Genomic DNA, 24,199 nt, shown 5'->3' with positions numbered 1-24,199 from the left:
CCGCCCCCGACAGAGGCGTCAGAAGGTCCCGCCCCTGAAATACCACCAATGACTGGGGCGGCCGAAGATCCGGCCACCGCGGTCGCCGTCCTAGGCGGTCGCCTAATGGGTTGCGCTGGCCCTGTGTACAGCAAGCACTAAGCATACCAGGGCCCTTAATCCCAAATGGCAGATCTGCAAACTACTGTCAACACAAAACAAAGCTTATTTTATTGACAAGTTGACTACCAACAGCTTTTATCCAAAAAAATGTGCACAGGTTAGACTTGCTCTGGGCATCAGTCAGGACTGCATAGTGAAGGAGGCTGTTGTCTACAGGACAGTCTGGGCTCCCCTGCCCAGGCTGAAAGTGTGATATAGGGACATCCTGAAACTGGAGAGATTAGCTCCTCCTTTAAAGGAAGTATATTCATTTTAGTTTTCTCCATTAATCCATAGTAGGGAGTTGCTGCATCCTCCTGACCTCACCACCAATTCCTCACTCTGGATGTCTTACTGAGACTCACAGGGATTCCAAGGACTACCCTTACAGCTAACTGCACAGGGCACAGATTATATAGGGAGCATTCCTCTTCCAGTGGCTCCTAGTTCCCTATCTTTATAATTTTCAGATTGTCCCTACTGTACCCCTTGGGAAGTGCAGACTCACTCTTGTAAACCATTGTCCATAGTTCCACTTTCCAGGGCTAGATGCTCTCCCAACTCAGAGAGGGCAACTGGTACAATCTCACAATCAGGACCAGCATATGGGAGAAAGAGAGAGGAGAAACAACAAGCTGATATAGAGGAACAATTGATTCCAACTGAAATATCTTTCTCCTTCCCTGATGAGGCTGTCAGTCCACCAACATCTTGCCTGTCAGACTATTTAAAAAATCTCCAAGGCCTCAAGACATATGGCTGAGACATCCGACATCCCACTGGAGATGGTTAATAAGTCTCAAATCGTTTGATATTTTAAACCCCTCTGCACCCAGAAGACTCACTATGCTGATCAACAAGGGATATTGGAACTAGCTAAGTATTTGGGGCAGACCCCAAGCTACATCTAAAAGAGCTGATAGAGGATACTAAGACCTGGTCTATAGTACAAAGCTATGTCAACATAAGATGCCTAGAGTTGACTGAGCTGTGCACATGTCTACACTTAATTTGTCTCCCACCAAAGTAAGCGGGCCTGTTATGCCAATGTAATAAACACCATCTCCCCAACTGGGGTTTGAACCATGGTTGATGTATATAGGTTGACACAGAGCGTGTCTAGATACCATGTTATCTATGTTGACCCTAACGGTCCTGCAGCAGCTGTTTCACAATGCCCCAAAGTGACCGCTCACCATTGTGAACTCCACTGTCCAGGGAGTCGCGGAGACTGGAACACGCATCCCCTGCCTCTTTAAAGCCCCACAAGTTTTTGAAATTCCTTTTCCTGATTGCCCAGCTTGGCCAGCATACCTAGCAGCTCTCCATTGTTGAGTGCAACAGCCCAGCTGACCATGCTGGCTACAAGCTCCAGATGCACTCCAGCCTGGAGTAAACAAGAGAGATTGGACATCCTGAGCCTGTGGGGAGAAAAGGCTGTGCAGGAACAGCTCTGAACCAGCCATAGAAACATCAACATGTTCAGCAGATGTAGAACTGCTACAACAGCATTGCCATGTGAAAGCCAAGGAGCTGTGGCAGGAATACCAGAAGGCCAACAACTGATCCAGTGCCAAGCTGCAGGCCTGCCACTTTTACAATGAGCTGCATGCCATGGTCAGCGGAGACACCACCACCATCCTGCACACCACCATGGATACCTTCAAGGAACCCAAGTCACAGGCTCCTGCCCTGAAGAGCAAGAAGGAGGAGGTGATCAGGGAAGAGGAGGATAGGGGACAGCCAACTGGGGGATCCAACTGTGAGTGAACCTAGACTTCTTTTTGACTCCATTGCTGTCCAGCCAGTTCCACCAATCAATGCAGAAGGAACCTCATGTAAGTGTACACAAGCTTTCCATTACAAGATCCCCTCCCCCCAAAAAAGCATGACAGTATTTGACTTTTAATTAATGTACTCATGCTAGAAGAGGCAGTGGTACAACCAAGAGAGGTAATGTTGGTATTGCTTTTCAGTCCCCTTGAGTTAGGTGAGGTGGATGGGGAGGGGAGGGGTACATGTGCCATGCATAGCAGTTTGTTTATGTACAGTGGGATGTCTGTTGAATCCTCCTGAAATATCTTGATGAAACTTTCTTGGAAATCCTCTGCCAAAGGTTTCTAGGGATGGCTGCCTTATTTCTTCCTCTGTGGTAGGACAATTTCCTATGACAGTCAGAGATAACTTCAGCAGACACCATTGTAATACCCAGGCTAGCAGCATATGGGGTCTGGGTGGCTTTGGGATACCATCAGCAGCTGTGCTCTTTGCTCTATGTCTATCTTACCTAGAGCCTTAGTATCCTGTCATTATAGGGCAGGCAAGCCTGGCTTCTTCAAACAGAGGAGACTGTTCCCTCCAGCAGGTGCCTGTTCCCCCTCCTCTCCAATAACAGGAGTTAGAGACTTCTGTCTGGAGTTCTAACTCTTTCTAGTCCTTTTGACTCAGTAGTTGTAAGCCAAGTTTTGTAACTGACTGGAACCCAGAGGTAGGCTCCTTACAGCAAAAGGTTATGGCAGTACCCAAAATTTTAAGTCAGAGGTGAGCAAACTACAGCCCGTGGGCCATATCTGGCCCACAGGATCCTCCTCCCTGACCCCTGAGCTCCTGGCCTGGGAGACTAGCCTCCTGTTCCCCCTCCCCTGCAGCCTCAGCTCGCTCTGCTACTGGTGCAATGCTCTGGGTGGTGGGGCTGTGAGCTTCTGGCGCAATGCAGCTGCAGAGCCCAGCCTGAACCAGTGTGCTGGCAATGGTGTGCCAGACAGCACAGTAAGTGGGCAGGAGGGGTTGGCTAGAGGGCAGGGGAGTTTGGGGTGGTGGTCAGGGGTGTGGATAAGGGTTGGGGCAGTCAGAGGGTGGGGAATGGGTTAAATGGGGGCAGAGGTCCCTGGGGGACAGTCAGGAAGGGGGGGTTGGATGGTGGGGGCAGTTAGGGGACAGGGGTGTGTGGATGGGGCAGAGATCTCAGGGGGGCATCAGGGAATGGGGGAAGGGTGTTGGATGGTGCAGGAGTCCCAGGGCAGGGCCTGGGCCACAACCCCCTCCCCTAACTGGCCCTCCATACAATTTCCAAAACCTGATGCAGCCCTTGGGCCAAAAAGTTTGCCTGCCCCTGCTTTAAGTAGTTAAAAGATGTCATCTTATCTGGAGCCATTATTGTGTTTTCCTGAAAGCCAGTTGATTTAACACAGTATCAATACTGTATACATCATATACACGCCTCTACCCCAACATAACACGAATATGATATAATTAGTAGCCTTCTCAGTTCAAAGATAGGGGAGATTCAGGCCTTCATGCCAGGTGCCCCTTATACAGAGTTTCTTATGAACTCATTTCAAGTTCCTGCCCATAAGACTTTCAGAATGCCACATGAACCTCCTAACTTTCTTACAAACCTAATTTCACACACTTCTCTTAAATAGAACAAAGCAATTTAGAAACACCTGGATTGTAGCCTTGAGGTTAAATGTCAGTGATATTTACACATGTGAATTAGCCAGATCAGATACTAGTGGAATGAGCTCTAATGCTTAAGTGTATTCAGGGACATTTGTCAAACAGCAGCTGAGGCTGCATATTTCTAAAGTTTGTAAGGCAGCTATGTGAAGCTCAGTCCACTTTTACTAGACACTATTCTTTAATAGAGGCTTCCAGATCAGATGTCTTCTTTAGAAAGAATCTTACTACCCATCTCCAAACAAGGAGTGGTCTGAGAGAGAGGGATCCATGAAGACACATGTGGATTGTTACATGACCAGCAGACACTAGTTCTTGGAGGTTTGTCTATATGGATCCCACAACCTCCCCTGTGCATTTCCTGCTCAGAGTCCTACAACATTGGGATAATACTGTATTGGCAAAGAAATAATTGGGATTACTTTTTTTTTATATAAATACCCTCAGGTGATGAACACAAGGACATCTAGGATGTAGGCCCCAACAGACACTGCTGTCCAAAAAGGATCTCTTCTCATGTGCACCAGATGTGCTATGTGTGGACAACACATTGAGGAATCAGTTACTGTAAGATAAATTAACTGTTCTTTCCACTCCTGGCTCTGGAGGGGAAGTGTGCTTACTGGACAGAGACTTGGCTGGGTAAGGGGACTGAAGGTAATAAAGGTAATAATTGGAGATATACCAATCTTCTAGAACTGGAAGGGACCTTGAAAGGTCATCTAGTCCAGCCCCCTGCCTTCACTAGCAGGACCAATTTTTGCCCCAGATGGCCTCCTCAAGGATTGAACTCACAACCCTGGGTTTAGCAGGCCAATGCTCAAACCACTGAGCTATCCCTCCCCCAACTGAAATGAAACCTATAGAGAGAGGACTGGCTAGGTGCAGAGACTGGGATGAGGAGCCAGGAATGGGGAACAGATAGGATTGGGATAGAGACAGGGATGATGTCCCTAGCCTGTTTACCAGAAGCTGGGAATGGTGGACAGGGGATGGATCGCTTGATTCCCTTTGTTCCATTCCCTCTGGGGCATCTGGCATTGGCTGCTATTGGAAGACAGGATACTGGGCTAGATGGACCTTTAGTCTGACCCAGTAGGGCCATTCTTATGAGACAATTTAAAGAACCTGAATGTTCATTTGCACAATGGACCAAAGGAAAGGTGTTATTTTCAGAGTTGCTTCACATCCCTAAGTCACTGCTGGAATTCTTAGAGAAACAATAGACTGTTCCAGTTTCTATGAGTTTAATAGTTACAAAATATCAGATACATCTGGTCTACATGCAACACTGACCCAACCACTTACACTGCATTGGTCATTGAAGTCAACAGGGCATGATACACAAGTATTGATCATTAGGATTCTATATCAAGGTATTGTCAGTAAGACTAGTAAAAAGGATTGTTGACTCCTACAGACGAGACTTCTCTTGACTCACAGTATACAATCTTTAAATAGTCAGAAAACTCAACAAAAAAAAAACTTTATGCTCTTGTTCTTTTCCAGAAGGCAGTCTGAGGATACTAGTCTAACACAGTTGAGCACAGATAGCAAGTTTACTTCTGCTTGGAGAAGAATTCTTTGCTTTTCTGAACATCAGGTTTGATTGTTTCACTCCCAGGTTTCCAACCAGCTGGGCAAACTGAAAGAGAAGAAGTTTTATTAACGGCTTGTAAAAACCATATCTTACAGGAACTTCTACAAGAGATCAGAGCATGCCAGCAATTCAAAAAGATGACTGCAAATACACAATATGATTGCAGCAATAAGTAATTGTTACTGCCATTCACCTTTGACACTTCATCCTGTTTTAATTTTATTTTGTGCTTCAGTTATCAGTGACCAAGGAAGTGAGAGAGAGAACTTTAATTCTGGCATTTCCCAACTTTTAAATGCTTTTACAGCTATTTGCTGACTGAGGAATCCTAGAGGGGAAATGTACTCTAGTGGTTTAAAGCCTTCTGCCCCAGTTTGTCCCTGTCCTTCCCCACCTCCAAAACTCCAGCCAGGCTGCTTCTTACTTCACTGCCTGGGCACCACCAGGTGACAACCGAGTACACAAGACAGTCTCCCTGCTCAGTTCGTGTCTAGCACCAGTGGCCGGCAGCAGCTAAAAGGAGCAAGTGTAGGGAAAGTATTACTCAGTCTCTAGAGATGGCATACACCCAGCCTGGTCAGCACAAAAAAAAAACCTGTGCTGCAATGGCACAGGCCTAGTACAGGCATAATGTTTGGAGACTTCAACAGTAAGCTTGGAGCATGTGCCAACTTGTTTTTCAGAGGCTTCTAACTTGGACAGCAATCCACTCAAAATTTGACCTACTGGAAAGACAAGCACATCCTTTAATCCAGGGCAGAAACACCAGCAAATTGAGTCTGCCCTAAAGCATGGAGGGACTAGTGCTTAACAAAATGGTTGGAAGAATTTACTGTGGGCAACAACAGTATTTTGCCCTAGTTTTGTTCTGACCCATTTAGGAGACTAAGATAGAAAGATTCAGCCTGAGGGAGACACCTGGAATGAAAATAAAAATCGCTCAATGGGTAGTTGAAGTTCAGCAATTACAGTCTTTAAGCAGTGAGCAATTGTTTGGTTAGAAATAATTGCACTGATTCATCTGCTTTTAATTATGGACATAATTAACAGTGTTAGCTACCAGAATGGCAAGTTCTCATTAGAGGTTCTTTAATGGGTTTGTTTCAACACAGATTCCAACCTCCAGCACCACAGAATATACGGACAGAATGCAAGAGGGAGGCTTGAGCCACTGGCCAGTTGCTCTTCTGCCCTTCCTAATTTGATTTGCCCCATGACTACAGGGAGAGGTGAGATGCAGACATGGACAGCTGCCATGCCCATCTGCCCAAGCCTTCCCATAGGGTGCTTTATCAAGCCTGGGGAGAGATGCAGCCTGCCCAGGAATTTACTAGGGAGCCACTGTAATATTACCCAAGTCTTGCATAGTGCTTTTCATCCATAGATCTTTTCAGTTGCATCTAGTCCATCCCTGGAGGGCACAAGGTAGTACAGCCACTGGTTAAGAGTACATTTGTTCTTCAAAATGTTGGAGGGTATAAGCCACTGAACTAGATCAAGCAATGTAAGCAGGTAGCAGTTGCTTGATGTTACTGAATAAGTGCCCAATACCAGAATTGGTCATATTTCTAAGTGATGTTTGTACATTAGTTGAAGCAATGCTGAGAGATGAACTAAAATAGAGGTAAAACAGGATTGTGTTGCATTTTTACAGATAAGAAAAATATATAAGACAAGTTTGCTCTTTGTTTTTTGGGTGCATTTTGAAGTTACTTCCAACTAAGTAAGTTTTTGCAAAAACATGCAAGTGCCTTGAGTTTACCAAGGCCCTGGCTATGTGGCATAATCTTACCAACTGGAAAAGCAATTTCCCTTTACAAGAGGAAAAGGGGTACTTTTAAATACTTCAAGCAAACTAATGCAAGAGCTTACCTTCTCCATGTTTATCTGTGAACTGGAAAGCCTGGACTAATCTGAGAGTTTCATCAACTGAGCGGCCAACAGGGAGATCATTGATGGTGATTTGACGCAAGATTCCCTTATCATCAATAATGAACAGGCCTCTGCAGAAAAGCACATAAGTAGTTTTGGACACAAGTAAAACAAAGAACAGACTTTGAAAAAGAAGAGTTTTTTTTATTAAGTGTGATACTAAGTTACTGAACTTTTCAAAAAAAAGTCAGGCTGCACAACAATATTATCTCTTTATGTAAAACACTGAAAAGTGTTTGTTCCACACTACTACATTGCATGCTTATCCTCAACACAAGCTAGAGGTGCCAGGAGAACAAATTCTCATCTGGAGACCATTTATAACTCCCATTGCAATAGGAAACACCCAGGAGGAGAGCCTTCCATGCATATGAATCAATGTGGAAAAACACAGAACAGAGGAGGAAGGTAGCAAGGGCAAGGACAGGGAAGCTCCTTTCACATGGATGAATGGAACACTCATGTCAGAGACCAAATGAAGCCTCCTTTCAAAAGCAATATTGAAAATTAGCAGGTATTTGGTTGCAGTAGGTTACTTCAGTGGCCTCACCTCAAGATTAGAGTTTAAGCTCTGAATGGCAGGCCACAAAAGATTTGGTGGTCTTCCAGACCTACCATATAATCTGAACTCGATATTCAAAGCTGTGTTATGAGATGTTCAGTTCCTTAGACTAAAATAGCAGTCATTAGGCAGGAATATACAGGAAGCTCACACACCCAGCTTGATATTTCTTTAATTAGGCTAGCATTTAAATTTCTATAGTTCACTGCAAATCTTGTGTGCTTTGCAGACTACACAGTGCATCACTATGGAAACAGTGATTTGAGTGAAGAGTGGCAACTAGCTAGTATGCTGTCCAATAGTGACATGGGTTAGGAAAAAGGAAGGCAACTTCAGCTAAAGAAACCAAGGTGTGAGCAAGTGCCTTTGGCATCCAAGCTCACCAGGCATATTTGAGAAAGCTTAGAGAATTTTAATTTGAGCAGGGAAGCAAGCAAGCTAAAGATGCAAGCTAAAGTTGTTCAAGATTTCCCAAGTACCTGCAAGTTTTAGGGTTTATTTTGGTAAAGACACTCCAGAAGTTCCCCCTCCACACACACTTCTATTTGACGTGATCTGTTGATCACAACAGTTATGAGGATACCCTGCCAGCAGCCTTACCTGTACGCAATACCTTCATCGTCTTTTAATACTCCGTAATCTTTAGCAATTATGCGTTTTGTATCTGAAACCAGTGGAATGTTCATGTTACCCAATCCACCCTGCTTCTTAGGAGTATTGACCCTGAAGAGGAAGATGAGAATGTCAGGAAGGAGAGGACATAGCAGTTCAGGAAACTACAGGAGTACAGTGTACCTGTGCTGGAATACCTATACTTTTTGCAGAATTAATATTGCAATTAACTGCATAGTTAATGTCTTGGGGAAAGGTGGTAACTGCAGTAGTTAAGCAATATTCTTAGGTCAGAAGCCATTTCTATTAATTGTTATTGATCTCAACAAACACTATTATACAATTGCTGCTTGCTAGCTTCGCTGTAGATTTGAGTACAGCAGAGAAATTAAGATAGATCATTTCTTTTTTAGTATACTCTGTACAGGAAAACTAGTATAAGTCACAAGCATTAAAAGATGGATGCTTACCAGGCAAGGTGACAGAAGTGAGAGTCAACAGAAGCTCCAATTACTTGACAGTTAAGTTTCTTAAATTCATCAGCCCTGTCACTGAATGCAATAATCTCAGTTGGACAAACAAAGGTGAAGTCAAGGGGATAGAAGAAGAACACAATGTATTTTCCTAGGGGAAAAAAATAATCACAAAATTGGTCCTTTGGGTAAGTTACACTTCCTTAGACAGTTACAGTAGTCTCAAAAGCACAAGCATACAAAGACAGACCATGTGTATTCCAATTAACAATTTGGTCAGGACTGTTTCTGCTTTAGGATACCTAGAGCAGAGGACCTCCTGTTCTTCTGTCCATACAGAAGCTGCATATTTGGCTACAAAATGTTCAATTCCACTGTAGTACATACTATAACAATACACCAAGAACATTAGAGACCAAGGACTGAAGTGTTTCATGATTTTGTGTGTATGTGTTTAAACAAAAAACAAAAAAACCACACAAGTCTTGCTCTATTTCCCCCGCCCCCAAGGCAGCCAGTTTTCTAGTGCTATAGAAGAATACTGCTTCCAGCTAGCTAATTAAGATGGGAAAGCACTACAATAGTTCCATTTTAAAACTATTGTTTTGACTGTTCCAAATATTTGAGATATTGGATCAGCTCTTTTTCTGGAGTGATAAGCAAGCCAAACAGGTCTGATCCAATACATTTTAGTGTAAATTAAGCTCTCATTAAAGTTTAGGATTCACATTTGCTACCACCAAGCATAACATGGGCAAATATTGCCAGATTCCTCACACAGCTTTGCAAGTGAAGACTGATGTATACTTGTAATAACCCTACCATGCTAGCTCTGGCCTTCTCAGATCAAATCACTGCACAAGTTACATTCCAAAGGGGTAATTTAAAGGATTACTGCTAACCCTGACTTTTGAATCAATCCAAGTCACCAGAACTGAAATGCAATACACATGTAGCCTTGTGGAAGAGGGAAGTAAGGAATCTACAAGTGCAACTGTATACTGTTACTTACCTTTATAGTCAGAGAGGGTGATGTCTTTGAACTGCCCATCTGGCATCACAGCTGTGGCTTTGAAGTCAGGGGCTGGTTTCCCAATAAATGCATTTCCTGCAGACATCTTGATATGGGCTAGAATATTAGAAACATGTTAGACAATGTAGCTTTCTAGGCACTGTCAACCCAAGGAGCAACATGCAGTTCTGTCATAATAATCCAGTGGGTTTTTTTTAAAGATTGGAAACTTCTGTCATTTATATTGACCATGAGTTCAGTGAGTAAATTTAGTTCGCCAAAGCCTCTGGTGCCTAGGTATCATGTAGCTATACTAAGTAGGATTTTTTATTTATTTATTTTAAGAAACCTCTGTATTGACTGACATGACAGGTAGTGGCTATTGCCATCAATTTTACACACACTATGTCTGTTTAGGAAGAGGAAACAAATCCAATCCAGGTATCAAGACCAAACCACTTGAGACACTACCAAACTGAGTTCATACAACCTTAATAAGATTCCATGGACTAGAGTTGTTCCTCTTCTGCCCTCTGCCACATGTAATTTAAAATGCATCATGCACACAGTTAACATATGAACTTTGAGTTCACCTACAGTCCCACTACAAAATTCAAGATCTGAAAAGAAAGAAGCTGGCCTGCCATTATACTAGTACTGTATGCAGCATGACTCAGAGACAGAGTTAACAGATCCAACCCACACAAGGAAGCTTGTCTGTTCCATGTTCAGAATAGATACATGCAGTGCAAGACCTTGACCATTCCACCACACTATTGGTTTGATAACCATCTTCCTAGGCATACTGTACTGGCAAAGCTTATGTCCTTCCTCCAGTTAGAGTACACCAAAGATTGTTATAGCATAAGGTTAAAAGCTTCCATTTTATTTGTTAGTGAAAAGGGAGCTGTGTGTGCATGTAAAAAAGCCACACAAACTGGAAAAATTTAGGAATGCAAGCATTTTACAACATGATGGATCACTGTATACTATGATTGTTTATTAATTCAGACTTAAGCTGTTTGTACTAGTTCTACCAAGTTAATTATTTTATTGTAGTGCTGAATTAGCAAGTTTGTGATTACAAGTGCTTTCTCAACACTACAGAGCATTTACTTCTTAGAGGTTATTTAAGATTGTGCAAGGGCAACAATGTCTCTTTTGTTCAGTCTAAGGGAGGTGGATGTGTTGCAGGATTGTCAGACTCCACTTTAGTTATTTCAGAAGTTAACAAAATGCTTCTGGTGTCTTTTCTGCTTTTAAGAGCTTCATGCCTGTCTAAGGGTAAACATATTTAAAGCCCTATGCACAGTATCAAGCTGCTTTAGTTTCAGTAAAGTTACGTTAGAATACATCTTTAAGAAAATGACAAGTTTTGTATGAAATTTGTTAAGCAACATTGTTGTTAAGAATTAACACTCAAGTGAGAAGATTGCATTATGATTCCCCACAGCATAATTTCTACTTTGTTTGGAGTCTCTGCCATGGTATGGTATTATCACAGCACATGGCAACTAACCACAGAAAACTATCTGCCATACTCTATGTTCAGGAAATGCTGTTAAAATTTAGCTAGTGTGGTGAAGACACCCAATGCTCAATATTATGTTATTTCCTTTCAATTTATACACCATTAAAAGCAGCTGAGCTTTGCTCCAAGCACTGTTAGTGATTTAAAATGACATCAAATATAGTTTTTAAATCAGCTCATCCTAAATCTTCAGCATCCCTACAGCATCAAAGGCCAGCTGAAACAATTGAGTCCTGCAGCATCCTCTAAAGACAAGTTCAGGTTATGTGAACCAGGGGCGGGAGGGGATTCCAGAAGACACCCTGCCAGCGGCCCCCCTAATGGAAGTAGAGATGCTGATACCAGTCACAATTGTGGTACTATCCCTTTTACATAGATAAAACGTCTGTTCTACCATGGCTAGAACGAGGACACAGTTGTGCAGTTTTGAGACCATTGAACTAGCTTCGCTAAACATGGCTGGCTGAACCTTGCTCCGGAGCCAGCTCACCCGCGCCGAGGAACTCCAGCCACAGAAACCAAGCCGGGCATTAGTCCTAGCGCTAGATAAGGCTGGTTCCCTCCACGCTCCCCAACTTCGAGAGAGCCTCCATCCAAACCAGATTTCCCGGAAGCTGGAACCCGAAGGGGCCAAACCAGATTTATTCGCTAAACTTCTGCCATTCAAGGATTAAATAGCCTGCTAGGCCAGTGGTGTATCCAGCCAAGAGAAAGCGCTTCATTTCGGGATTATAACATGCCATTTCAGGGCCGCTTGAAGAGCATTTGTTTCCCCTACTCCCGGGGAGAAGCTACCCTAGAGCCAGTATCACAATCCTCTGATGGCGATTGGGAGAGCGCTCCCGAAGTTGGTTCCCCTAACACTCCTGCGCTTTGCTCCTAGAAAAAAAGCGCCGCATTAGGAGCGCCATTCGTTTCAAGGAGCCAGATTCGTTACGAAGGCGATGGAGAGTTATTCAAGATTCATCCCCGCAGGCTACGCTAACAACAGCTTTTCAGATTGTTCTAGCTAGAGTCTCTTCCCCCCTCCTCCTTAAAGGGGAAAGGGAGCGGGAGCTTGTAGGCTTCAACAGATTTGGTGTTCCTGGCAGAAAAATTAGCTCACCATGCGCTGCTCTTCAGCTCCCCCAGGTGCGGCACAGAACAGACAAAACCTGTTACACCAGAATTTAAATTTTGCTGCAGGCAGATAACTGAAGGACACTTACATAAAGGAAAGGCGGGCTCCTTAAACGCCACTTAACACGCGCTGAGACCAGATCCACAGGCTAACTACACTGCCTGCACTCAAGCGCTGTACCTGTGATTTTATAGCCTCCCGGATCTCGCGAGGAAACAGGGCAGGGTGGCGAGGGGGAAAGGATAAAGGAAACTCACCCAGCCCCTCCCCTCTCCCTTCTCCAGACGCTATGGCTGCAGCGCCAGCATGACTTTGCAGATTTACACAGCTTCCCTGAGTGTTTCGTTAAGGGAGGACGTGCATGAGGTTATGTAGAGACGGAAGCAGCCTTAGTATCCCTGGCGTTGCAAACTGAATGAGTGGAGATTTCAGTCTAGATACTACAGTGGTATGTGCTTTAGAAATGTGCAGTATAACAGTAATAAATGTTTGATCAATTTATGGGAAGGTGGTTTCAAATGGCTCTTAGAAATCCGTTGTGAGCTTCCATTGCAAGAGGAAGAGATCATTAAAAACCGTTTAAATTTAATTTATAGTCTAGTTAGCTAGCAGTGCTTTACCACTTGTGACAGGAAATATTTTAGACTTTGGGGGAAAGTAAGGTTGATGGGGTTTAACCTGTACCAGTGAGGTCAGTGGAAATTTTGCAATTGACTTATTTAAAAAATAGAATTGGGCCTATATTGGCATTATAGTATATAAAATGTTATATATAAATATATATATATATAGGACTAAATAAATCATTCTCACTATATTATTGCAAGCAGTCCCACTAGCTGTATCTGTGCTAGCCTTTTGCTCCTAATATTTCTTGCCTGTGTTCTCACTGGTACAGTTCCATCAGTGGAAGCATTTGGGGTAGGGGTAAAACTGAAAACAAAATTAAAGGTGATCTCAGAGCTCTGACCGGGACACAGAGCAGCCCTCTGCTGGAAAAAGCTAAATCTTCCCTTGGATGGGGTTTGATCCTTTAATTGAAATCAGTTGAAAGAGTGTTACAGAGTTCAATGGACTTTGCATCAGGCCTGTGGAGCAGCTATTCTGAAGGACAGGCAGAGGAAATTCCAGGACTAAATGGCCTGTGTGAACGTCTACAACAAGTGTTGTGAAACTTTGGATCCAAGAATATATCAAACCGACCTTCTGTTTGGTTTAGGCACACAATGTTAAAATTAGGGCTGTCAAGCGATTAAAAAATTAATTGTGATTGATTGTGTGATTTAAAAAAAAAGTGATTAATCATGCTGTTAAACAACAATAGAATACCATTTATTTTAAATTCATTTGGATGTTTACTACATTTTTAAATATATTAATTTTAATTACAACACAGAATACAAGGTGTACAGTGCTCACTTTATATTTATTTTTATTACAAATATTTGCACTGTAAAAACAAATTTTATTTTTCAATTCACCTCATACAAGTATTATAGTGCAGTCATGAAAGTTGAACTTACAAATATAGAATTATGTACAAAAATAATTGCATTAAAAATAATGTAAAATTTTAGAGCCTACAAGTTCACTCAGTCTACTTGGCCAGCCAATCACTCAGGCAAACAAGGTTGGTTACAATTTGCAAGAGAGAATGCTGCCTGCTTCTTGTTTACAATGTCACCTGAAAGTGAGACCAGATGTTCACATGGCACTGTTGTAGCTGGTGTTGCAAGATATTTACATGCCAGATGCACTAAAGATTCATATGTCCCTTCATGCTTCAACCACCATTCCAGAAGACAGGCTGATGATGGGTTCTGCTTAATAATGATCCAAAGCAGTGTGAACAGATGCATGTTCATTTTCATCATCTGAGTCAGATGTCACTAGCAGAAGGTTCATTTTCTTTTTTGGTGGTTTGGGTTCTGTAGTTTCCGCATCGTAGTGTTGCTCTTTTAAGAATTCTAAAAGCATGCTCCACACCTTGTCCCCCTCAGATTTTGGAGGGCACTTCAGATTCATAAACCTTGGGATGAGTGTTGTAGCTATTTTTAGAAATCTCACATCCCTTCCTTCTTTGTGTTTTGTCAAATCTGCTGTGAAAGTGTTCTGAAAACGAACATGTGCTGGGTCATCATCCGAGACTGCTATAACATGAAATATGTGCAGAATGTGGGTAAAACAGGAGAGGAGACATACAATTCTCCCTCCTAGGAGAACGGTCACAAATTTAATTGACACATTTATTTTTTTAATGAGCATCATCATCATGGAAGCATGTCCTTTGGAATGGTGGCCGAAGCATGGAAGGGGCATATGAATGTGTAGCATATCTGGCATGTAAATACCTTGCAATGCCGGCTACAAAAGTGCCATGCAAATGCCTGTTCTCACTTTCAGGTGACGTAAATAATAAGCAGGTAGCAGTATCTCCCATCACTGTAAACAAACATGTTTGTCTTAGCGATTGGCAGAATAAGATGTGGGACTGAGTGGACTTGTAGGCTCTAAAGTTTTACACTGTTTTGTTTTTGAGTGCAGTTATGTAACCAAAAAAAAAATCTGCATTTGTAAGCTACACTTTCTCGATAAAGAGATGGCACTTCAGTACTTGTATGAGGTGAATTGAAAAATACTATTTCTTTTGTTTATCATTTTTACAGGGCATATATTTGTAATCAAAATTAATAATATAACGTGAGCACTGTGCACTTCTTATTCTGTGTTGTAATTGAAATCAATATTGAAAATGTAGAAAAACATCCAAAAATATTTAATAAATTTCCATTGGTATTCTATTGTTATAAGTACGATTAATTGTGATTAATTTTTTTAATGGCAATTAATATTTTTTAGTGAACTGCGTGAGTTAACTGTGATTGACATGTCACAGATAAAACCTCAGCAATTACAGTGCTTACTTTAATTATAGTGCTAAATCCAGCTAGCAGAAACGTTTGTTCCTTGTCTGCACTACAATTTACAATCATATTAGCTAGCTCCTTAAAACAGAAATTCCTACCTAGAGTAACCCAAAGAGGTTAACAGCAGCGCTGCCTGCCAGAGCAGCCTGGAGCGTTGCTCCAGAGAAATCCAGGACCCAGTGAAGCTTTGGCACTGCAGATATAATGTCACTGGTTCAGCCAGCCTCCTCCCCCTGAAAGAGGAGCCAGGAGAGACTGGTTCCTCTCTGGTACCACCGCTGGAGCAGCCCAAACACTAGGGCTGTGTCTGCACTACATAGTTTTAGTGATGCAAGTTACATCGGCATACAGCCACCGCAGTTAGTATATTGCTTGTGTGCATGCAGACTTCGCTCTTTGCATCAGTGCTGTGTGCTCTCACCAGGGGTGCTTGGATTGATGCACAGTGGAGTCTACCATGGGCAGGTATCTCAGTGAGCAACTTGCCACTGTTCAGCAAGCTGTCTTTTGGGTGGTTTTGGCAAAGCATGGTGGGGGCATAAATGTTCAACTTCCCATAATTCAATGTTCTCCATCCCATAATATCATTTCTATCCCATAGTTTTCACATCTATTTTCAATTTCCCACACACCCGCACTGGACTTATTTCTGTCTGCCATCTCTTACAGAAACATAGAGCCTCTGCAGCTTTGTACTATTGCAATGAGCATAGCAAGCACAGGATCTATTTGCAGAGAACATGATGATTTCTTTGAGGACAGACTACTGTGTGACATAGTGCAAACCAATTCAGGGTTGTTGGCATTCACAGAGCAGCTACAGATGGTGGAACACCATTTCTGGGCCCGAGAAGCAAGCACTGACTGGTGGGATAGCATCTTAATGCAGGTTTGGGGTGATGCGCAGTTGCTCCAGAACTTTCAGATGCGCAAGGCCACATTCTTGGATCTGTGTGCTGAGCTCGCCTCAGCCATCCAATGCAAGGACAACAAACAGAGCTGCATTGACAGTGCAGAAGTGAGTGGCAACCATAGGCGCCGACTCTGTGGGTGCTCCATGGCTGGAGCACCCATGGGGAAAAAATGGTACGTGGTGAGCACCCACTGGCAACCCCCCTATCAGCAACCCCCCAATCTCCTAGTATTTGCTGCCTGCTGGCAGGTCCCACTAATCAGCACCTCCTCTTCCTTCCCTGCACCTCTCCATTGTAGTCAGCTGTTTTGTGGTGTGCAGGAGGCTTTGGGAGTGAGGGGGAGGAGCGAGGGCATGGCACACTGGGGGGAGGGGGCAGCAAGGAGCAGGGCTTTGGAGGAAGGGGTGGAGTGGGGGCAGGGCCTGGGGCAGAGCTGGGGGTTGAGCATCCCCCGGCACATTAGAAAATCGGCACCTGTGGTGGCAACCACACTGTGGAAACTTGCAATGCCATATTGCTACCAGTCAAGCGATTGACTGGTATAGGAAGTCACCATAGGAAGACACCATAGGAAGTCATTTTGGAGCTGGAAAATTCACTGTTGGTGCTGTAGTCATGCAAGTGTGCTGGGACATTAGTTGTCTCTTGCAGTGCAGGACTCTGACTCTTAGCAATGTGCAGGACTTAGTGGATGGCTTTACAGTTATGGGGTTCCCAAACTGCAGTGGAGCAATAGATGGCACGCACATCCCTATTGTGGCACCAGAGCACCTTGCCACAGAGTACATCAACAGAACGGGCTACTTTTCCATGGTTATGCAAGCACTTGAGGATCACCAGCAGTGCTTCATTGACATGAGTATTGGCTGGTCAAGGAGCGTGCATGATGCTCACATCTTTAAGAACACAAGACTGTTCAGAAAGCTAAAATCAGGGACCTTCTTTTCTGACCAACAGATTTCCTTTGGAAATGTTGAAATGCTTGGGGGATCCTGCCCATACACCGGGCACCTTGACAGAACCAAGGAGAGATTCAGTTACAGTTTTGGCAGGTGCAGAATGCCCGTTGAATGTGCTTTTGGCAAATTGAAAGGGTGCCAGCATTGTTTACTCGCCAGATTGGATCTCAGTGCAAAAAATATTCCAGTGGTTATAGCTACCTGTTATGTCCTGCATAATATTTATGAAGCAAAGGCTGAGAAGTTGCCTCAGGAGTAAAGGTAGAGGGGCTGTCTGCTGAATTTGAACAGCTGGACACAAGGACTATCGGACGAGCTCAAAGCAGAGCTCTATGGCTTAGGGAGGCTTTAAAAGAGCATGTTAACAGTGAGCCACAGTCATGTGCTGTGGTGTACTGTGCTCATCCTGGCACTGCAGTTTGGGGGCCTGTTTGGTGCTTGCTGCACATCTGTGTGTATGTGCAGCTAAGAAAATGTTGAGTTGCTTGGGGTACATGTATGACTACACTGTTTGCCACTGATCCTCTGGGTAGTGAGCATACAAGCCCATTATTTTCTCTGCCAGCAGGCATTATGCACCATGTGTTGTAAACTAATAAAGATGAATCACTTTCAAAATAAGAACTTTATTCAGTTATGAAAACAGCACCTAACAAACAATCTGAAGGACATAATAGTAAATAGATTTTTAACTTAAAATTCAGAACCTTAATAAACAAACAAGGGACAGGAATAGGATGACCAGATAGCAAGTGTGAAAAATCGGGATGGGGGTGGGGGATAATAGGAGCCCATATAAAAGCCCCAAATATCTGGACTGTCCCTATAAAATCAGGACATCTGGTCACCCTAGACAGGAACATTGATGTCCATTGTAGCTACACATACATCAGCTGTGGCTCTTGCGGGTCAGTGCATGCGAAGCTGTGGTTATCCATGCTTTCCACCAGTGTGGAATGGTAGGGGTAAACGTGCTGGCTCTGAGGCCACGCTGAATGGTGAGGCGGGTGTAGGGAGGCACTATGCTGCAGCACTCCACCAACTGCAATGGCAGTCAAGCCTGGGATTGTTGAACCTAGAGGTCCACAAGAGTCTGCAGATCTGTGTGTAATAATGGAGAAGCTCCATTATGTCCTGGTGCGGCTCCCTCTCCTGTTTCTGCTGGGACTCCTGGGCATTTCTCCTGTCCACTCTTTTCTTCTCCATATAGTCTGCGATATTCATCTCTAGTCCCTCTGTTCAAGGTCTGATGCAGCACCATCTTGCAGGATCTCACAGAACATGTGTTCCTGTGTCCTCTTTTTTTCTCCTCTTTATCTGGGTCAGTCCTTTGACTGGTGTGGAGGGGAAACACCTTAAGGCCTCAATGGAGGCAGCTACAGATAAGACATGCAAAGATACCATTGTCAGTATAGTATGTACAAAAAGCAAAACTGAAGATTTATAAATCCCCCCTTCCCTTGCTCACCTAACATGTTAAACAAGATATGCTTCTGAGTACTTGTTCACAGCACTACTAACAGTTCCAGCCATGGTGAGTATGACCTGCCCAGGGTGAGGGAAACAAGGAGGGAACTGCTTGGTAGCATGAAACTATGAGTATAGGGCACTGGCAGTGAATACTGGCAACATTTTACACAGGTGGTGGTTTTAGCTGATATCTCACTCCTGAGGGTAACAAAGACAGAGAAAGCACAGCTGAAGTTGCCTGTATGCTGCTAACCTGCCAAAATTATTGCCCAATAGTGTGGGAAAATGTCCTACCAAGAAGGAAGAAATAAGGTTGACATCCCTAGAAACCTTTAGAAGCAGATTGCGGTGTACCTCCATAAAAGTTTCATTGAGATATGTGAGGAGGATTCAATGGACATCCCGATGTACATAAACAAACTGCTCCCCACAGCTCTCCCTGACTAACTGTACAGGGGAATGAAAAGCAGGTAACAACTCTGCCTCTCCTTGTTTCTTTACCTCTTTTAGTATGAGTAAATTAATTAAAATCAACAGCTATGTCCTGATAAGTTTGGGGAGTCATACTGTAATGGAAAATTTATTTACACACTTACCTGAGGTTCCTTCCCTGTTTCAGGCTTACCTGTGCTCAACTGTAGGTGCTGGCTGGACTCAAAAACAGGTCCAGGCTCCCTGCATAGCTGGACCCCCCTGGTTGCCTGCCCCATCCTCCTCCTTTTCCTCACTGTTCATGGCAAGGGCCTGTGACTCAGGCTCCTTGGAAGTATCCATAGTAGTGTATTGGGTCATGGTAAAGTCTCTGCCAAGTATGACATGCAGTTCTTTGTAAGACCAACAGGTCTGCAGCTCTGCACCCAATTGATTGTTGGCCTCCCTGGCATGCCAGAATGCATACTGTTCCTTGGCTTTCATCACATTGCGCTGCTGCTGGCCACTGTCGTGCCCTTTCTCCTGTATCCCCCTGCCTTAGCAATCTGCTTCTAGATGGCAACATTTTTGTGGCCGGCTCGGAGCTGTGCCTGTACATCCTCTTCTCCCTACTAGTCTCAGAAGGTCATAGAATATCAGGATTGGAAGGGACTTCAGGAGGTCATCTAGTCCAACCCCCTGCTCAAAGCAGAACCAGTCCCCAACTCAATCACCAAATCCCTTAATGGCCCTCAAGGTTTAAACTCACAACCCTGGGTTTAGTAGGACAATGCTCAAACCACTGAGCTATCCCTGCCCCCAGCCCAAGGCCAATATTTCCTTTCTACTGCAAGCAGGAGCATGTCTGGAATATGTAGCTGGTATGGTCAGCAGCACAGTTGCACACAACAATGTACCATTACTGGATTAATAAGAGAAAACTCCCAGCCTACCTGTAGAGATGTTAAGGTAACAAAGGTGAAAAAAAATCATCATATGTTGTCATAGTCTCAGTCTAATAGGCATTTAGCTACCATTGATGGGCTTCAGAATCAGTTAGGTCTAGTAATATTACCTTTTCAAGCTTTTTGAGAAACTGAGCTCTGAAATTCAGTTTGGGCAATCACATAATATACGCTTATGTGTACTTTTTTCTGCTTTAGCTCAAAATGATAGATGTTTGATTTTTAAGTTAGATCAGAATGTCTAGTGCCCCTTTTCCTGTTTTGCAAGTATGCTTTTCAACTGGCAAATGTTATGTCTGTCTGAATGGATCATTACCTCCCTTTTTTTGACACAAATTTTAATATATTTTCTTCCATTCTCTTGTCTACTCCCTTTTTAGTTACTGGGCATTTACTTCAGTGGACTAGGCCTCAGGAGACCTGGGTTCTAGTCCCAACTCAGCCACTGGCTTGCTGGATAACCTTGGGCAAATCACTTCACCTCCCTGTGCCTGAGTCCCCTATCTTTAAAATGGGGATAATGATGCTCACCTCCTTTGTCAAGTGCTTTGAAATCTTCTGATGGAAAGTGCTATATAAGAGCTAGCTGGTATTATATATTTGTTGCAGTTTTCATACTTAAGGCCACATTATTTAAGCAGCCTCTGCCCCCTTAACTTTGTCATGTTCTTGGCAGTGACTATTAATAGTTTCTAGAAGGACAGGAACTTTCATTACCTTCTCTTCTTGCACTTTACTCTTTCCTTTTTTTGCTCCTTTATTCTGTTTGGTAGTGACAGGATGCACCATGGAGAAGTGTGATTGTGTGAGTGGCCAAAGGTGATTTTCCTATATCCCTGATCCTTCCGGGTTTGAACCAACTGAGTACAGCAAAGATGAAAGAGACTGTAGCAGAATGGCATTTTGGTAGACAATAACAGCTACACCAAAGTCCATGTTGCAGCTATCACTCTGTATTTCCATTCTAACTCTACCTTACTTCCTCAAGCTTTTCCAAGGTGGTTGTAAAAATGGAAACCTGGAGTACAAAGTCACAGCTGAATGTGATTTTCCTCAGTCATGGCCATTTTTAGTTCAGGCTATGTACATCGGCCAAACTGGACAGTCTCTAAGGAAAAGGATAAATGGACACAAATCAGACATTAGGAATTTAAAAAACCAAACTCCTCCTTTACAAGAGAGAATAGCTTTAAATGCAAAATCCTCCCTCACAAAATTCTACATGCAAAACCCGCGGTGGCAAGAGAAAAGCTACTTTAATTTTAAGTCCAGAATAATGGGAATCTTCCTTTCAAAAGAGAATAAATCCTTGCAGGATATTGCCACTTAGAGGCTCTTCCTTTGTCAATTTCAGTGCCACCTTCTCCATGCAACACCCTCAGCAAGCTTGCAAAGGCTGCCGTGGAAGTTGTGCTGCACTAAGGACTTTGCAAAGCAGAGGAAATACGGTAGCACATCTGCATTCTTCAGCCCCACGTGGAAGGGGAAATCTGCTGGCTCTGACAGGGGGGTGAAAGATCAAACCCGGAAACGGAAGTGTAGAGTGGAGAGTTTTTGTATTTTGAACTCTCGTTGGGAATAGAGAAGGGAGAGTAACGGGTGTGCGGTGAGTTTCCCGATGTGATTTCCTAAAGCTGTTTTAATTCCCGTTTCTGTTTAATCCGATTTGCATGAGACTGGTCTGTGTATTCCCCCGGGGAGGGGGGCGATTTGCAAAAGCGGTGGCTGTCTTGGACTAAATGTCCCATTTCCATTAGCTTTTGTCGCTGAAGTTGGTGGGATGATCGCTTCATTGAGTCTATAAAAGGAAGGGGAGAGGGATGCGTTTGTGCTGCCCGGTTTGTGCATGTGGGTATCTGAGGTTAAACTTGGTTCAAAGAGATTATTGTAGAGTTTAAACTACAGTAATGGAAAAACTGGAGCGCTAACCTCTGAGCTGTGGAGCAAGAGTGACCGAGTGCTACAAAACGATGGCACCTTTGATTTGTGTTTGTAATCAGATTAGTGCACTTCCCGCCGGCCCCAAGAAGAAGTGAGATTTAAAGGGAGGGCTGATAAATTCGTGTAATTTACATCTCTCGCTATTAGCCATTATAGAACCCCCCGCCCAAAGCTATTCATGTTACTTTCACATCATCTTTGACTCTCACACCATTGAGTTCAGGTTTTCTTCCCCCGGCCCCACACACATGCACAGAGAAATGAACCGTGCTTTTCATACCCAGGTTTAACCGTGATTGCTTAATTATATATTAACTTATTGACAGACTCTGTCTCTTTCATTTTTGGCTTCACTGCTACAAAAACGGTCCCACATTTTTATTGCAAAAATAACTGCAGGGCTGCTGAACCTCTTTATGAGTTTCTTTACAAATGATCCTGACTTCAAAGCAAATAATGTGAAGGGAGACATCTGGACAGAAAAATATTAGACTTTAGCTTATGCCTTTCCCCCACTTCCAGACTTTCTAGTTCTGCCACCTCTGCACCATGCAGTGTTAATATAAAACTGTATTTATGTGGAGTAGGATAATTTTGTACTTGTGTGCTATCAACAGTTACTGATTAGGTATGCATACCTTGCCCTCTGGGTTAAAGTTCTGAGTTCAGGGTGAATGTGAATTGTATTTATTAAAATACAGCTCAACTAGCATGTTCTTATGCTGCCTGCCAACACTGTTAAAATTACACACAACTGTAATTATACTTGGGTGTAAATAGACCTGTCTTTTTTTTATGTATTTAGGTGATTAAAACCAAGTTCTGCCATTCAGTTCCCATTTACTCTGAGCTGTAGATATATAAAGACGAAGTCCAAGGAGCAGGACCTAGCAAAACATACCTTCCTTCATCAGTGCCCCGTCCCAACACGAAGGGTTCTACGTAGGGAAACTAACTGGAACAGCTATTGCAGAATAGCCACTGTTGAATTTCCCCATGTAGATGAGTCTTGAGCTGATACAACTTTTAGATAATGTTTTCACCTCTTAGCTCACTGTTCATGGATCTTTACAAGTAGATTATCTAGTGTGGGTATAATGCAGTATTGTTGAAGCTGTGTCAGTCCCGGGATATTAGAGAGACAAGGTGGGTGAGGTAATATCTTTTATTGGACCAACCTCTGTTGGTGACAGAGCTCATCTCTCTAGTGTGGGTAGAACTTAATTCAGGAAGCAGCACTGTGAAACCAAGCTAAATAGCTGATCCCAACAAAAGCTGAGGAAGTTAGCAGGCTTTGGAATGCATCCTGAAACATGATTTCCTTTAACAGTTCAACCATAAGAACAACCATTAGGACATGTTGCAAGACCTTCCTCTTTGATACAAAATTTCCACCATCAGCAACATGCTATTTATGTGCCTCCTTTCCCTGCCCCTAAATCAAAGTTTCCTATAACCAGAAATTGTAGAAGAGCAGAAAGACTCCGCAAAGTCCACTAGGAATTTTGCTATGCCAAACGTATACCCTCGGAAGTGCTTGGATACTATAGTGTAGAGCACGAAAGATAATCCTAAAATCTCTGTCCCTCCTAAATCAAAAACACATCTTGCGCAATTGTTCCTCTTTCTCCAGCAACAGAAGACTACTACTCCTATATGAAGCTGTGCTAAATCGGGCCTCTGGCCCTGTCTACACTGACACTAATAGGTCCTGCATGTAAAGTACAGATGCAAGGTGTTGTATCTAATCACCAAACTTTTATTTCCAATAAAGCATGTTACAATTCGGCTTTCGGTGGGGTGAGCCACTCCTCCTTGAATTTTAAGGAACTGTGTCCTTTTCATTGGATCTCTGCTGGTCACTACAAAAATTGTATAGAAAGAACAGCTGAAAGAAAAATATATTTGTAATAATAAAATAACAGAAGTGTGTTAAGGAACTGCTGGGTTTTAACTCCAGTTTGCGTATTGTTTTACATTGTTCTATGTTGCATAGTTATTAAAAATGCATAGCTCTGCCTGCCTAACTTGTAAAACTCCTCATTGTCTTGCTCTGTCCATTGAGATGAGTTTTTCTAGATTCCATATTTCTGAAGAGTCTCCTCCCTGTCGCCCGCCTCCGCAGCAAAGGAGGTATAAAACACTACCAGTCTGATGTGGTAGAGTTTTA

General features: G+C 43.2%; 2 protein-coding genes across 6 annotated transcripts in view; one reads left to right on the top strand and one right to left on the bottom strand.

Annotated features, from left to right (window-relative positions):
- Positions 1-4,830: 4,830 nt before the first annotated feature.
- PRDX1 (peroxiredoxin 1) lies at positions 4,831-12,679 on the bottom strand. 2 transcript variants are annotated; one of them, XM_039486279.1, is made up of 6 exons: positions 12,531-12,679; positions 9,792-9,908; positions 8,777-8,930; positions 8,295-8,417; positions 7,073-7,203; positions 4,831-5,245 (listed from the first exon to the last, which is right to left on the bottom strand). In XM_039486279.1, the coding sequence occupies exons 2-6, from the start codon at positions 9,895-9,897 to the stop codon at positions 5,160-5,162; spliced, it is 600 nt and encodes a 199-aa protein (XP_039342213.1). In that variant the 5' UTR covers positions 9,898-9,908; positions 12,531-12,679; the 3' UTR covers positions 4,831-5,159. The 2 variants fall into 2 exon arrangements, with proteins under 2 accessions (XP_039342213.1, XP_039342214.1); XM_039486280.1 differs by having other exon boundaries at positions 12,428-12,564.
- Positions 12,680-12,705: 26 nt separating this feature from the next.
- AKR1A1 (aldo-keto reductase family 1 member A1) overlaps positions 12,706-24,199 on the top strand; it is a 38,239-nt gene continuing 26,745 nt past the window's right edge. For 2 of the 4 annotated variants that reach the window (XM_039486276.1, XM_039486275.1), the window contains exon 1: positions 12,707-12,890. In XM_039486276.1, coding sequence (XP_039342210.1) covers positions 12,858-12,890 — 33 coding nt within the window. In that variant the 5' untranslated portion in view covers positions 12,707-12,857. Of the gene's footprint in view, positions 12,891-21,442; positions 21,695-24,199 lie in introns of all 4 variants that reach the window. The other 2 variants (XM_039486277.1, XM_039486278.1) reach the window with 2 other exon arrangements.

Source organism: Mauremys reevesii, linkage group 8, assembly GCF_016161935.1.
Source record: "Mauremys reevesii isolate NIE-2019 linkage group 8, ASM1616193v1, whole genome shotgun sequence".
NCBI classification, from domain to species: domain Eukaryota; kingdom Metazoa; phylum Chordata; order Testudines; family Geoemydidae; genus Mauremys; species Mauremys reevesii.
The sequence above is the reverse complement of the archived record's forward strand: the minus strand, read 5'-3'. Positions and strand labels throughout refer to the sequence as shown.